The 12,842-nt window shown below is 72.7% G+C and overlaps 1 protein-coding gene and 3 non-coding genes across 6 annotated transcripts; 1 reads left to right on the top strand and 3 right to left on the bottom strand.

Annotated features, from left to right (window-relative positions):
* Positions 1-10: 10 nt before the first annotated feature.
* On the bottom strand, positions 11-174 carry LOC141468935 (U1 spliceosomal RNA). Its single transcript, XR_012463388.1, has one exon. It is a non-coding gene; the product is annotated as a U1 spliceosomal RNA (small nuclear RNA).
* A 2,034-nt stretch (positions 175-2,208) lies between these two features.
* LOC141468933 (U1 spliceosomal RNA) lies at positions 2,209-2,372 on the bottom strand. The gene has a single exon (XR_012463386.1). It is a non-coding gene; the product is annotated as a U1 spliceosomal RNA (small nuclear RNA).
* Positions 2,373-4,310: 1,938 nt separating this feature from the next.
* LOC141468932 (U1 spliceosomal RNA) lies at positions 4,311-4,474 on the top strand. The gene has a single exon (XR_012463385.1). It is a non-coding gene; the product is annotated as a U1 spliceosomal RNA (small nuclear RNA).
* Positions 4,475-5,465: 991 nt separating this feature from the next.
* Positions 5,466-12,478, bottom strand: MAPRE3 (microtubule associated protein RP/EB family member 3). Of its 3 annotated transcripts, none has more exons than XM_074154047.1 (7): positions 12,393-12,478; positions 7,581-7,708; positions 7,331-7,476; positions 7,042-7,243; positions 6,258-6,409; positions 5,990-6,142; positions 5,466-5,690 (listed from the first exon to the last, which is right to left on the bottom strand). In XM_074154047.1, the coding sequence occupies exons 2-7, from the start codon at positions 7,699-7,701 to the stop codon at positions 5,622-5,624; spliced, it is 843 nt and encodes a 280-aa protein (XP_074010148.1). In that variant the 5' UTR covers positions 7,702-7,708; positions 12,393-12,478; the 3' UTR covers positions 5,466-5,621. The 3 variants fall into 3 exon arrangements, with proteins under 3 accessions (XP_074010148.1, XP_074010147.1, XP_074010149.1); XM_074154046.1 differs by lacking the exon at positions 12,393-12,478 and adding an exon at positions 10,392-10,399 and having other exon boundaries at positions 5,622-5,690; XM_074154048.1 differs by lacking the exon at positions 12,393-12,478 and having other exon boundaries at positions 5,622-5,690; positions 7,087-7,243; positions 7,581-7,701.
* Positions 12,479-12,842: the final 364 nt, after the last annotated feature.

Raw genomic sequence — 12,842 nt, 5'->3', positions numbered from 1 at the left:
CACGCATCATCAGGGGAGAGCGCGAACGCAGTCCCCCACTACCACAAATTATGCAGTCGAGTTTCCCGCATTTGGGGAAATCGCAGGGGTCAGCACACCCGGAGTGCAGGGGATGAGCCTCGCCCTGGGAAAACCACCTGCCTGATCATGGTGTCTCCCCTGCCAGGTAAGTATGCTCACTGCAACCCACCCGCACCGACACACACCGCCGCACGCACACATAACGCACGGACAAACGCACCGACACCGCCACCCGCACCCGACGCCGCGACGCCTCCCGCGCCCCGCCGTCCCTCGCCCGGTAAGACCCTCGCAGCGCCCGCCTTCCCCCGCGCCCGCCGGCGGCTTGTCGGAACGGGCTCCCGTGATGCCCGGCGCCGTGTCTCATCTGCATGGACACGCCCCTGACGCACCGACGCGCCCCCGCCGCCCCGGAGCGGCCTCTGCCGGCCGCGGCGCTCTCCGCATGGCCCCGCCCCTCCCGTTAGGCCACGCCCCCTTCAAACAGGCCCCGCCCGGCCCCGCTCCCGCCCCGCCCACTCGGGGAGACCCCGGTCCCCGCACGTCGGGCTGGGCTCCGGTGGCCGGCAGGACCCTATCGGGTGGTACTGGTTTGTACTGGGCTCCGGTACGGGCCGACACAACGGCACCTGCAAGGGCTACAGAGGAGGGCCACTAAAATGATCAGGGGGCTGGAGCACCTCTGCTACGAGGACAGACTGTTCAGCCTGGAGAAGAGGAGGCTCCGCGGAGACCTCATAGCGGCCTTCCAGTACCTGCAGGGGGCTACAGGAAGGCTGGGGAGGGTCTGTTTCCAAAGGCCTGCAGTGACAGGACGAGGGGCAATGGCTTTAAGTTGGAGAAGGGGAGATTTAGATTGGATATTAGGAAAAAGTTCTTTACCATGAGGGTGGTGGAACACTGGAACGGGTTGCCCAGGGAGGTGGTTGAGGCCCCTTCCCTTGAGATATTCAAGGTGAAGCTCGACGAGGCCCTGGGCGACCTGGTCTAGTTGGGGGTGTCCCTGCTGACTGCGGGGAGGTCGGACTAGATGACCTTTGGAGGTCCCTTCTGGCCTGGACCAATCTATGAAGCGCTCACAGCCCGGTAACACCAGTGCTGGACCGGGGGGTCTGGGCGCTGGCACGGCGAGAGCGGGGCCTCACCGAGGAGCCGGCCCACGGGCACACGGTGCCGTGAAATCTCCCGGGCACCCTCCCCGGGGAAGGAGAGGGGCTGGTAAAGGCCGGCGCTGGCGGCACCGCAGCCCCACCGGCTCCCCCAACCCCTGCCCGGAACCCCACGGGCCCCCGCGCCCCCTCGGCAAACGCGTCCCCCCTCCCGTCCCTCTGCTGCTGCCCGGGCACGGCTGGTTGGGCCGGGGAACCTCGCCCCCGCCCCGGGACTCTCGGCGCGTCGTCCCCGGTGCCTTCGTAGCCCAAAGCATCCCCGGAGGCGTTTCACGCACCCGCCGGCTGATGAAACGGAGCCCGACAAGCACAGGGTCGGGGGGCTCAGGCACGCTGCTTCTTCCCCCGCCTGCGGGAGCCCCCCCTCCCCGCACGGAGCACCGGCCGCGGGAGGAGCTGCCGCCGCGGCCCCGGGCCGGGGGGTGGGTGGGTGCTGCGGGTGATGCCGTTCCAGCCTCAGGGGCGCGGAGAGACAAACCCCGGCGCCCGCAGAGCAGAGCGGGGACCGGGGGGGACAGCAACGGCTGAACTTGTGCCGAGCAGGGTCCGCACCGCCCTCGCCCCCTCCCCGGCAAAGCCGGCGAAAAGCCGGCGTCTGTCGTCGAAGGAAAGAAGCGACCGGGCTGTCGCTGCTGCCGTCGGTGAGGTCCCTCGTCCCGGCGCGGGGGTGCCCGTCGCCGCGGTCCCGTCCCCCCCCCCCCCGTTGCTAAGGGCCCCCCCCGCGCTGCCGCCGGGACAGGGGCGATGACACGAGCGGGTCTGCGCTCGGTGAGAGGGCAGGGAGGGGGGGATGGCCGCCGCCCCTCCATTGGCACCGTCCCCCAGCCAGGAACTGGTGGGGTCGGGAGATCCACTCGGAGGTCAAAAAGGGGGGAGTTCGGCAAATCGTTGTCCGAACCGGACAAACTGACAGCGGCCAGAGCGCGCCGGGTCCGGGGGGTGGAAAAGGGCCGCGGAGAGAAAAAGTCGATATTAGACGCCCATCAATAGCATGAATCTGTCCTTGAACCAGCGTCACCAGGGGAGAGCGCGAACGCAGTCCCCCACTACCACAAATTATGCAGTCGAGTTTCCCGCATTTGGGGAAATCGCAGGGGTCAGCACACCCGGAGTGCAGGGGATGAGCCTCGCCCTGGGAAAACCACCTGCCTGATCATGGTGTCTCCCCTGCCAGGTAAGTATGCTCCCTGCAACCCACCCGCACCGACACACACCGCCGCACGCACACATAACGCACGGACAAACGCACCGACACCGACACCCGCACCCGACGCCGCGACGCCTCCCGCGCCCCGCCGTCCCTCGCCCGGTAAGACCCCCGCAGCGCCCGCCTTCCCCCGCGCCCGCCGGCGGCGTGTCGGAACGGGCTCCCGTGATGCCCGGCGCCGTGTCTCATCTGCATGGACACGCCCCTGACGCACCGACGCGCCCCGGAGCGGCTCCGCCGGCCGCGGCGCGCGCTGCATGGCCGCGCCCCCTCCCGACAGGCCCCGCCCCCTCCCTCCCCTGAAATTCCCCGGTTCGAGCCCCGCTCCCGCCGGGCCGGGGCAAACGCGCGGCCGCCGACCCACAGAGCCGCACCGGGCGGGAACGGGCGGCGGAGCCCGCGCTGCCGGGACGGGGGTACCGGGGGGAACCAGCGGCGCTGCCCCGGGACGGCACCGGGGGAAACGTCCAGCCCCGCGGCTCCGGGCCCGAGCGTGGCCATTGCAGGGGGACAGGGCGGGGGTTCCCGATGCCTCTCGGGGGAGAGGGGTCTCTTGGCGGGGAGGACGCTCCGCTCCAGGGGCCTCTCCCGGCCATTTCTCCCTCCCCACCTTCCCGGGGCGGGCGGGCGCACGGCGGAGCCGCAGCGAAGCCGCCGGGCTGATGGCCACGCCGCGGCGCGTCCCGGTCTCTCGGGTCACCGCTCGGCCCGTGCGTCTCCTCCGGCCCCAGCCCCGCCAGGAGGCCCCTGCTCAGCCCAGCCGGGCTCCCGCTGGACTCGGGGCACCCCGGGCTCACCGGCCCCCGGGGCTTGTAACGGCGGCTCCCGCAAGCGCCCCGCTCCCGCGGCTCCCCGGGGACGCTGCCGGGGGGTCCCGGAGCAGCTCGAGGTTCGCTCCCCGGGGAGCCGCTCGCTGCCGCCCCTGCGGCTCTTTGTGCCCAAAACGTGAACACCGGCCCTTTCGGGGTCCCCCGTGGACGGTTCGGTCCCCGGCTCCCCGAGCCCTTCCCCGGCGCGGAAGGGCGGGCAGGGCCCCTTCCCGCCGGCCCCCGGGGCGCTTGTCACCGGGACTGACCGCCACCAGAGCCACCGCCGGGACTCCCATGACCTGCTCGTCCCGGCTGCCGCGGGAGGGGGCAGCTGCGGTGCCGCCATTCCGGGGGCCGCGGGGAGACGAACCCTGGTACCGGCCGAGCCTTGATATCCGCGAAGCCCCGGGACCGGCGGGGAGACGAGCCCCGGTGTCCCCAGAGCCCCGGCGCCCCCAGCCCGGAGCGAGCCTCGGTCCGTGCGGGCGCTGGCCGGGTCCGGGGCAGCCCTCCCCCGCGGCGGGGGCGGAGACGCTCCGGGCCCGGGACGTGGCTGCCCGTGAATTACCGACCGCGGGGCAATGGCCACGCTGGGGCCCGGAGCCGCGGGGCTGGACGTTTCCCCCGGTGCCGTCCCGGGGCAGCGCCGCTGGTTCCCCCCGGCACCCCTGTCCCGGCAGCGCGGGCTCCGCCGCCCGGTGCGGGTCTGTGGATCGGCGGCCGCGGTGGCGGCCGCGCGTTTGCCCCGGCGGGAGCGGGGCTCGAACCGGGGAATTTCAGGGGAGGGAGGGGGCGGGGCCTGTCGGGAGGGGGCGGGGCCATGCAGCGCGCGCCGCGGCCGGCGGAGCCGCTCCGGGGCGCGTCGGTGCGTCAGGGGCGTGTCCATGCAGATGAGACGCGGCGCCGGGCATCACGGGAGCCCGTTCCGACAAGCCGCCGGCGGGCGCGGGGGAAGGCGGGCGCTGCGGGGGTCTTACCGGGCGAGGGACGGCGGGGCGCGGGAGGCGTCGCGGCGTCGGGTGCGGGTGTCGGTGTCGGTGCGTTTGTCCGTGCGTTATGTGTGCGTGCGGCGGTGTGTGTCGGTGCGGGTGGGTTGTAGCGAGCATACTTACCTGGCAGGGGAGACACCATGATCAGGCAGGTGGTTTTCCCAGGGCGAGGCTCATCCCCTGCACTCCGGGTGTGCTGACCCCTGCGATTTCCCCAAATGCGGGAAACTCGACTGCATAATTTGTGGTAGTGGGGGACTGCGTTCGCGCTCTCCCCTGGTGACGCTGGTTCAAGGACAGAGATGGCTGCAGAGGGTGGTTGGATCCGGCTCCCGCCTCTCCCGGTACGGGATCTCTCCGCACTCCCGGTTCGTACCCTCCTCGCATCCGCCCTTCACGCTCCTGGGTTTGGGGATTCCTAAAAACCTGGCCCAAGGACCGACCCTCCGACCCCCCCCCGGGTGCTGTCACCCCCCAAAACGCTCCGCTCCCCCCTCCCCGGCTCAGGGCACAGCTCCCCCCGCCCCCCCCCCGCCCCCCCGAGAAGGGCAGGACAAGGTTTTACCACACGAGTTTATTTTAAATAAAACGTTAACACAGATGCAGGCTTTTTTTTTTTTGCAACCGGAGTGATGGACCAGACAAGCGATGCGACGGGAGGGGGGGGGGTAGGGGGGCGACGGCTGGCGCTGCGGGCCGCTCTCCCCGGCGGATGCTCCTCGGTGGCCACGGGCGAGGGGAGGGGGCCGCAGCGGGGACAGGCTCCCACCCTGGGCTCCTCTGGCCTGGCCTGTGGTGGCCAGGTTCCCCCCCCTCCCCCCCCCCCCAACTCCGCCGCATCCTCAGCCGGGGGCTATTTTTCATCTTCCCAGGAACCTGAAGCGACACCTCCCTCCTCCATGCCCCATCCCCCCGGCTGGCCACCGACCCCCCTGCAGTGGTCCCGGGGCCACCACCGGCCCCATCCCGGGGGCTGGCAGGGTGCAGGCAGCGCAGGCAGCAGGCGAGCACGCTCCCCCCCCCCCCCCCTCCCCGGGCAAACCCCCCCCCCCTCCCCAGGACTCTGTCCTTCCCTCTGTCTCTCAGGCAGCGGGGGCAGGCGGGGGGCACCGGGGGGGCTGCGGCACTCGCACCGGAGTTGGGGGGGGGACACAACGGAAATAAATATGGGGTGGGGGTGGCGAGGGCCGGGGCCCGGGCGCGGGGGCCAGAGCCCGTCCCCACTGCCCCCCCCGCGGCCCCCGGCGTAGGTAGAGCCGTGCTCCGCGCTGGAGGGACAGCCGTTTATTATGGAGACGGTGGCTCCCCAGCGGAGCCGCTGGAGGCCGAGGCCGCCGGAGCCGGCGATGGCGTGTGACGGTGCAGGGCTCGGGCCTCCAATGTCTATGGTGGGGGAACGGCGCGGGGCGAGGGGAGCGTGCCGGGGCTAGTACTCGTCCTGCTCCTCTGGCTGCTGCTCCTCCAGCTCGTCGTCCTCCGGTGGGGCGAAGCCCTCCTGGCACGGGGACGGGATGGGACAGGAGGCCGTCAGCATGGGGGGGGGGGGGCACGTGGGGGGGGGGGGGTCCCACCTTGTCCCCACAGACCCTCCCGGCATGGTGGAAAGGCTTCAGCAAAGCCCAGACACCACCACCCCACCACCCTGCCCCCAGGCACCCCAGGGAGGGAACGAAGCCAGAGGATGGGAGCGGTCACAGGAAAAGGGGGGGGTCCCATGGAAGCCCAGAGAGCAGGATGGGGTCCTGGGGCTCCCCAGGGGTGGGGGGGAACACAACAGCGGTGCCCAGCCCTCACCTCCGTGGCGTAGAGGACGCTGATGATGCCGGTGATGATGGGGCTGTTCTCGTTCTCGTGCTCCTGGCAGATCAGCTCGATGTCCCGCAGTTTGCTGAAGTAGAAATCCCGCTCCTTCTCCAGCCCGTCCACCGTCAGCTTCAGGTCCATCAGCTGCGGGAGGTGGGGGGACACACAGAACCATCAGCCCCAGGCCGGGAGAGGGATGCTCCTGGGGGTCTCAGCCCCCTCTTTACCCCCCTGGGGTGGTCCCCATCACCCCCCTTGCCTGCTGGTTGAGCTCCAGGATCTGCGCGTCGGCCTCGGTGCCCCCGTTCCGGGCCGCGGGGGAGTTTTTCCGGAGGATGCTGCTGGGGACGTTGCTGAGACGGGCCGGGTTCGACGTGCTCTTGGGGCCGGTGGGGGAGGTCCTCTGGGGGACTTGACAGCAGCAGACGGGGACCAACGGGTTAATGCCGGCCTGGGGGGGCTGCTGGCAGGGCCCCCCCCGTGGGGCAGGGGGCAGGAAGGGCAGGGCAGAGCACTGGGGGGGGCTGAGCCGCGGCTCCGGGCTGTCCCTGCCCTCAGCCTCCTCCCCTGCCTCGGTTTCCCCAGGTGGGGCTCACCCCCAGCCCCACAATGAGGGGTGCTCAGGGCCTTTGTGGTGGGATGGGGGGGTCCAGCCCTCGAGATGCTCCCGTGGGGGCGGCACAGGGAGCCCACGGTGGCCATGGAGCAGCCTGGTGGCACTCGGGCACCGTGGTAGCAGAGCATGGGGGGGGGGGTGGCAGCCACAGGGGAGGTCTGGGGGGGACAAACCACCCCCAGACCCAGGGTGAGCAGGATGATGGAGGCAGCCGGGCCTTGCCCAGCTCCCCACAGGTCCCTCCGTCGTCCCGGGGGTGTCCCCACAGACCCCCTCGCCCCCCCCATTGGCAGGCAGGCAGCAGAGCAGGGTGCAGGAGGCACAGGAGCCAGGGGGGGACACCCAGAGCAATGTGGGGTGCAGGAGGCCAGGCAGGAGGACGGGGTGGGGTGGGAGGTCAGCGCTCGCCGGGGGACCCCGACATTACCTGCAGTGCCAATGGGTTTCTTGGGTTTGTTGAAGATGTGATCACCTGGGTTTGGGGGGGGCGCCACGTCCTGGCCCTGCCGCGCCAGCAGCGGGTTGTACTCCTTCCCGTCGTAGTTGGCGTCGAAGAACTTCTTAAACCACTGGATGAACTCGAAGTTGTCCTGGAACTTGCCCTTCACCAGCCTCTCCACCGCGATGATCTGGGAAAGGGGGGAGACGGAAGGGTTGGGGGGGGCTGGGTCTCCCGGCAGCCTTCCCCCCCCCCCCTCCAAAAACATGGCCCCTACCTTGTCCACCCCCATCTTCTTGAAGGCGGCCTGCAGCACCTTGAAGTTGTGGATGTACTCGTGCTCCAGCTTGGCCTGGAACTTCACCTTCCGCAGGTGGACGCAGCCGGGGAACAGCATGTCCATGAACTGGCAATAGGCAGCCCCTGCGCCCGACCCACACCGCGGCGTCAGCGGGGGGTCGGGGGGGGAGGATAGCAGCACCCCCAACGCTCCCCCCCTTGTGTCCCCCCCTACCGGTGTCCCCCACCTGAGCAGAGCTGCTCGATCTTGGTGTAGTTGAGCTGGAGGGAGTCGTTGACCCAGGCGAGCATGTCATGGCGGCTCAGGTTCTCGCTGGTCACCGAGGTGGAGTACACATTGACGGCCATGCCCCAGCTGCCAGAGAGGGGCGTCACCCACGGGGCCGCAGGGAGACCCCCAACCCAGCCCCACACCAGTGCTGGCACCCCCATGAGCTCCCCAACCCAGCCCCACACCAGTGCTGGCACCCCCTGTGCCCCCCAACCCAGCCCCATGCCAGTGCTGCCACCCCCATGAGCCCCCCAACCCAGCCCCACGCCAGTGCCAGTGCTGCCACGAGACCCCCAGCCCAGCCCCATGCCGGTGCCATGGTGTGCCCCTCAACCCAGCCCCACACTGGCACTGGGGCTGTGGTGAGCCCCCCAACACAGCCTCACGCCGGTGCTGGCACCCCCGTGTGCCCCCCAACCCAGCCCCACACCAGTGCTGGTGCTGCCATGAGCCCCCCAGCCCAGTCCCACGCTGGTGCCAGAGCCACCATAAGCCCCCCGACCCAGCCCCACGCTGGTGCCAGTGCTGCCACAGGGGACCCCCAGCCCTGGCTGCACCCCCTGATACAGTGAGGGGGGGCATGAGGGTCCCTGGTGGCCCCGTGGTGGCCCAACTGGCCAGAGACACCCCAAGGCGGGGGGGACGCAGCCCCGGTGGAGCCGGGTTGGGGGCTGCCACCAGGAGCGGGACCCACTACAGGACATGGATGTGGCACATGGGGGGACACTGGTGCTGCCCCCGTGCTGGGGGGCAGTGGCCACGGGGCTCCCGGGGGCCATTGCCGGCCCGTAAGCGGCTTATGGCCCCCCCCTCGCAGCCCTCGCTGGCTTCCTAATCTGCCGGGGCCGGGATCGGGGTCCATTAGAGCAGGGCTTAGAGGGGCAACATCTGCCCGCTCCCAGATGGCAGGGGGGGCTCTCCCCGGGCACCGGGGACCCCTCCCCACTGCCCCAGCACGGCTGAGCGCTGGGGGGGGGTGTGTGTGTACCCAGACACACCGCCACCACCTCCCGCTTCAGAAGAGAAGGGGCGTCCCCTGCTGCAAGAGCGGGGTCCCCACCCCCACCTCCTCCACAAGAGGGGGGCGTCCCCACCCCTCCCCGGGTCCCTGTTCCCCCCTCGTCTCCCCGTCCCCCCCCCGCACAGCAGCGGCAGCGGCAGTGTTAATCCGCTTCCCCACTCCCGGGGGCTCAGGCCCAGCTGAGCCCAGCTGCCAGCGGGCTAGGGGGGGGCCAGCGGGCACCCCCCATCCCCACACCCCCGAGACCCCCATGGTCCCTCTGTCCTCCTGCTGCAGCCCCCAACATTGTGTGGGGCTGGGCGGGGGGGGATGTCATTGCCTGCCCCACACCTGCACCCTGGGCATGGGGGGGGGTCCAGGACCCCCTGTCCCGGGGGGAATAGCGGGTTGACCATGGGGGGCTGCACCCCGGGGTGCTGCCACCTCCTTGGGCTTGTGAAGGGGGGGGGGAAGGTGCCGGCAACCGCAGCCCCCCCCCGCCCCCCGGCCTCGGTGCTGCCGTGACTCAGCACCGGCGATGCCGGCCCCGGCACAGCTGTACGACCCCCCCCCGGGAGCCGAGCCAGCCCACACCCCCCCCCGGGACCCCCAGCACCCCCTCCTACCCCGCAGCGGATGTCGGTATTTTTAGCCCCCGAGTCCCCCCCGCAGCCCCCGGCGCGGCACGGTGGCCACCGACCCACTCCCTGGTGGCCGGCGAGCACCGACACCCCCCCCCCCCCCCCCCGGCGGCGGTTGGGGGGTGCGGGCAGGGGGTGTCCCCCCCCCCTCCCTCCGGCAGCGCTGAGTCACGCGCGGCACCGAGCCAGAGCCACGCGCACTGCGGTGCGGCCACCGGCAACGCCGCCGCACTTGCCCACTGCCGGGGTTGGGTGGCCAGGGGGGTGCCGAGGGGTAGGGGGGCTGCCGGCCTGGCCCAGCGAGGAGCCAGCGGCCAGATGACCCCCCCCACTCGCCCCCACCGTAGCCATCCTGTCCCGAAATCGCCGGGAGCTGCGGCCGGCGCTGGCCACCACCACGAGCCGTGGCTACCACTTCAGTCGCCGCTTGAGCGCAGACCCCGCACGGCAGCCCTCCGTCCCGTGGGGCGCACAGGATGGGGGGGGCTGGAGCACCCCAGACCCTCGGGAAGCCGGGGGGGTGGGGGGGGAATGTGGGAACGCACTAGCCAAATAGCCCCGGCAGGAGCCATCCCGGCGCAGGGGGCCACCGCGCTGCCGGCACCCCAAGCCCGGCTGGGTGAACCCCCAGGTGACCCCCCCCCACACACCCCTTGTCACCCCGCATTACCACCGCGGCACCCCCGGCGCCGAGATGGGGCAACCGGAGCCAGCGGGGCGGGGGGGGGGACACGACACACGCTCGCCCGGGGGGCTTCAAAGCCCTGGGGGCCACCGCGCCGAGCACACCCCGGCCTAATGACAGGGACGCGGAGGCTGGCGGCACCCCCCCGGGCACCCCGCCCCGACGCCAGGGTGATGGGCGCACCTCCCCCCCCCCCCCCCACGTTCGTACGCTGCCTCTGCGGCCCCCCCCCCCCCGCAAAAAATTAATAAAAATACCAATTTAGCCATTTAGCCCCGATTCCCGGCCAAACGCGGGGAGAGGGGGCGGCTCCGGCGTCAGGCACCGGTCCTGCCGGGGATGTGGGGGTGCCCCCCCCCAACTCCATGCAGGGCAGCCCCCCCGCCCCGTGCCCGGCCGCGCTGACGGGGCAGGACGGGGGCGGGGGGGGTGGGTGCTTACCGCTGCATTTTAATTGTCCGGCCGCCGAGCTGTTAATCACGGCCCCAACCGGCGAACAAAGCGCTGGGGCGACTGCCCCCCCTCCCCCCCCCTCCCCCGCCGGGGCACCCCGGGGGCCGGCCAGCACCGACGGCGGGCACCGGCGGCCGTCCCTCGCCGCTCCGGGCAAACAAAGCGGGAGGGGAATGAGCCCGGTGGCCCCGCCGGGGGGGGGTGTGGGGGTCTGCGGTGCCAGCACCGGGTGCCAAGGCCGGGCGGCGGCGCCGGGGGGGGGGTAAGCACCGTGGTGGCCGGGGGCGAGCTGGGGCTGCTGCGACTGGCGGCTGCTATTTTTGGGAGCCGTCCCGGTGGCTTCTCAAGTGACAAATCCCGCGGGAGGGGGGGGTGGGGGGGTGGGAGGGGTAGGGGGGGTGGCAGACAAACGCGAGGAGGGGCGGGGGGGGGGCGGCGAGCCCAGCGTGGCACGGAGCCGCCGCCGCGGCGCTGGCCCGGCTCATTTGGCAACCGGGCAGGACCACCGGGTGGCCACTCGCCCCCGTGTCCCCCATTGCAGATGTGTGTGTCCCCCTCCCCCGTCCCCAGGGAGCGCCCCCACGCCGCGCCGGAGCTCCTGCGTGGCAGAGGGGTTTGGGGGGGCGCAGGCCAGCCCCCCAGCCCCCCCTCGCCGGGTCCGTGTCTCCCCCCCCGGCACCTTTCCCGGTTTCCGCGGGCGGCAGCGCCCGGTCCGGCCGGCGGCGGGGGGAGCCGGTGCGGCGTGTGTGGGGGGGGTGTACACGGGCAGGGTGTCCCCCCCCCGCCCCGCTCCGCTCTCCATAACCTAAATAACCGGGAGAAGCAGCGGCGGGAGCATGTGCAGAGCGCGGTGCTGCCGGCAGCGCCCCCCCCCCCCCCCCCCCCCCGTCCTCATCCTGCATCAGCGTCCCTGAAATATTAATGACGGCGCCTTTTAATCATCCAAACCCAAAACCGGGCCGGTTACCGGAGCCGGCGCAAGGGAGAGACGCTCGCCATCCCCCCCCGCGCCAAGGCCGGGGACACCCAGGGCGAGCGGGGGGGGTGTCAGCGCGGCGGTGGCGGCGCAGCCCCCCGAGGAGATGGGTCCCCCCCCCGGGATGTGTGTGCGTGGGGACCCCCCCATGTGGCGTCCCCGGGGAGCCCCGGTAGCACCGGGGGGGTCTGCACGCCCCAACTTTGGGGACCTGAGAGGTCACCGGCGGGAGACGGGACCGGACGCCCCCCCGCGGGGAGGGGGGGGACCACCGGGACGGGCACCGTCCCCCCTCACCCTGACTCACACGGAGGCGGGTGCCGTTCGGTGCGGGCGCTCCCGTCCTGCCCGCCAAGGGCCGTCCGTGCCGCGCCGTCCCGGGGCCACCGGGGCCAGGCCGGGGCCACCGTCTCCGGGCCGGGGCCGCCGCCGCGCCGCCGTGAGGATGGGGAACGGGGGGGCTTGGCTTGGCCGGTCACCGGGCTGGCCCGCACCCCTCTGCCCAAGCCGCCCCGGGAGCATCACCCCACACCGGCGGCGACGCGGGGCCCGCTGAGCCCGGGGGTCTCCGGGGTGATGCCCGGTAATCGCCGATGCCCGGTAACCAGCGATGCTCGGTAACCGCTGATGCCCAGACCGGTGCTGCGTGGTGCCGGGCAGCCCCGGCGGTGGCGGGACTACAGCTCCCGGCGTGCCATGCCGTGCCGTACCGTACCGTACCGTGCCGTGCCGTGCCGGGGCCGCGGCCCTACGGGAGACGCAACCGGGACGCAGAGGCGGCCGCCGCTGAGTCAGGCCGGACCCCACCACCCCCAGCACCGCACGACCCTCCCCCCGCCCCGGCCGCTCCATCACCCCCCGGCGTCCTCCCCCCTCACCGCTCCATCCCCCGGTTACCCCCCCCCCCCCCCACCTCCATCAAGCCCGGTCCCGGGGGGCGGCGCCGGCCGGGATGCGGGCGATGTCGGCGACCCGGTCCCCGCCCCCCACCCCCCGCCTTGCCCCGCACTCACCGCGCTCGGCCCGCGGCCGCTCCGCTCCCTCCGCACCGCGCCGGGACCGCCGGGACCGGGCCGGGACCGCACGGGCCGCCCGCGCATGCGCCGCCGCCGCCTCCCCGCTCACCGAGGGCGGGGCCGCGACAAGCTCCGCCCCGCTCCCGCCGCCATGGCAACGGCGCCGTGGCCACGCCCCCCTCGCGTCACCCTGGCAACGCCGGCCGCCGGCCTGCCTCTCCCCACAGCGCCCCCTGGCGGCGGCCTCCGCCACACCGGGACCCCCCCGGGACTCCCGAGAGCCCCCCGAGACCACCAGAGACCTCCGGGACTCCCCCGGACCCCTCGCCATGCCCCGAGACCCACTCCAGCACCCCTTGGGACCCTACCAGACCCCCCACCCCCGAGACCCTCCCCCGGGACCCCTTGGGGATCCCCCACCCGGCCCCGCCTTCGGGAGCCCCCGGG

Source organism: Numenius arquata, chromosome 9 (assembly GCF_964106895.1).
Source record: "Numenius arquata chromosome 9, bNumArq3.hap1.1, whole genome shotgun sequence".
Lineage (NCBI taxonomy): Eukaryota > Metazoa > Chordata > Aves > Charadriiformes > Scolopacidae > Numenius > Numenius arquata.
Note: the sequence above shows the minus strand (reverse complement) of the source record. Positions and strands in the feature narration are given on the sequence as shown.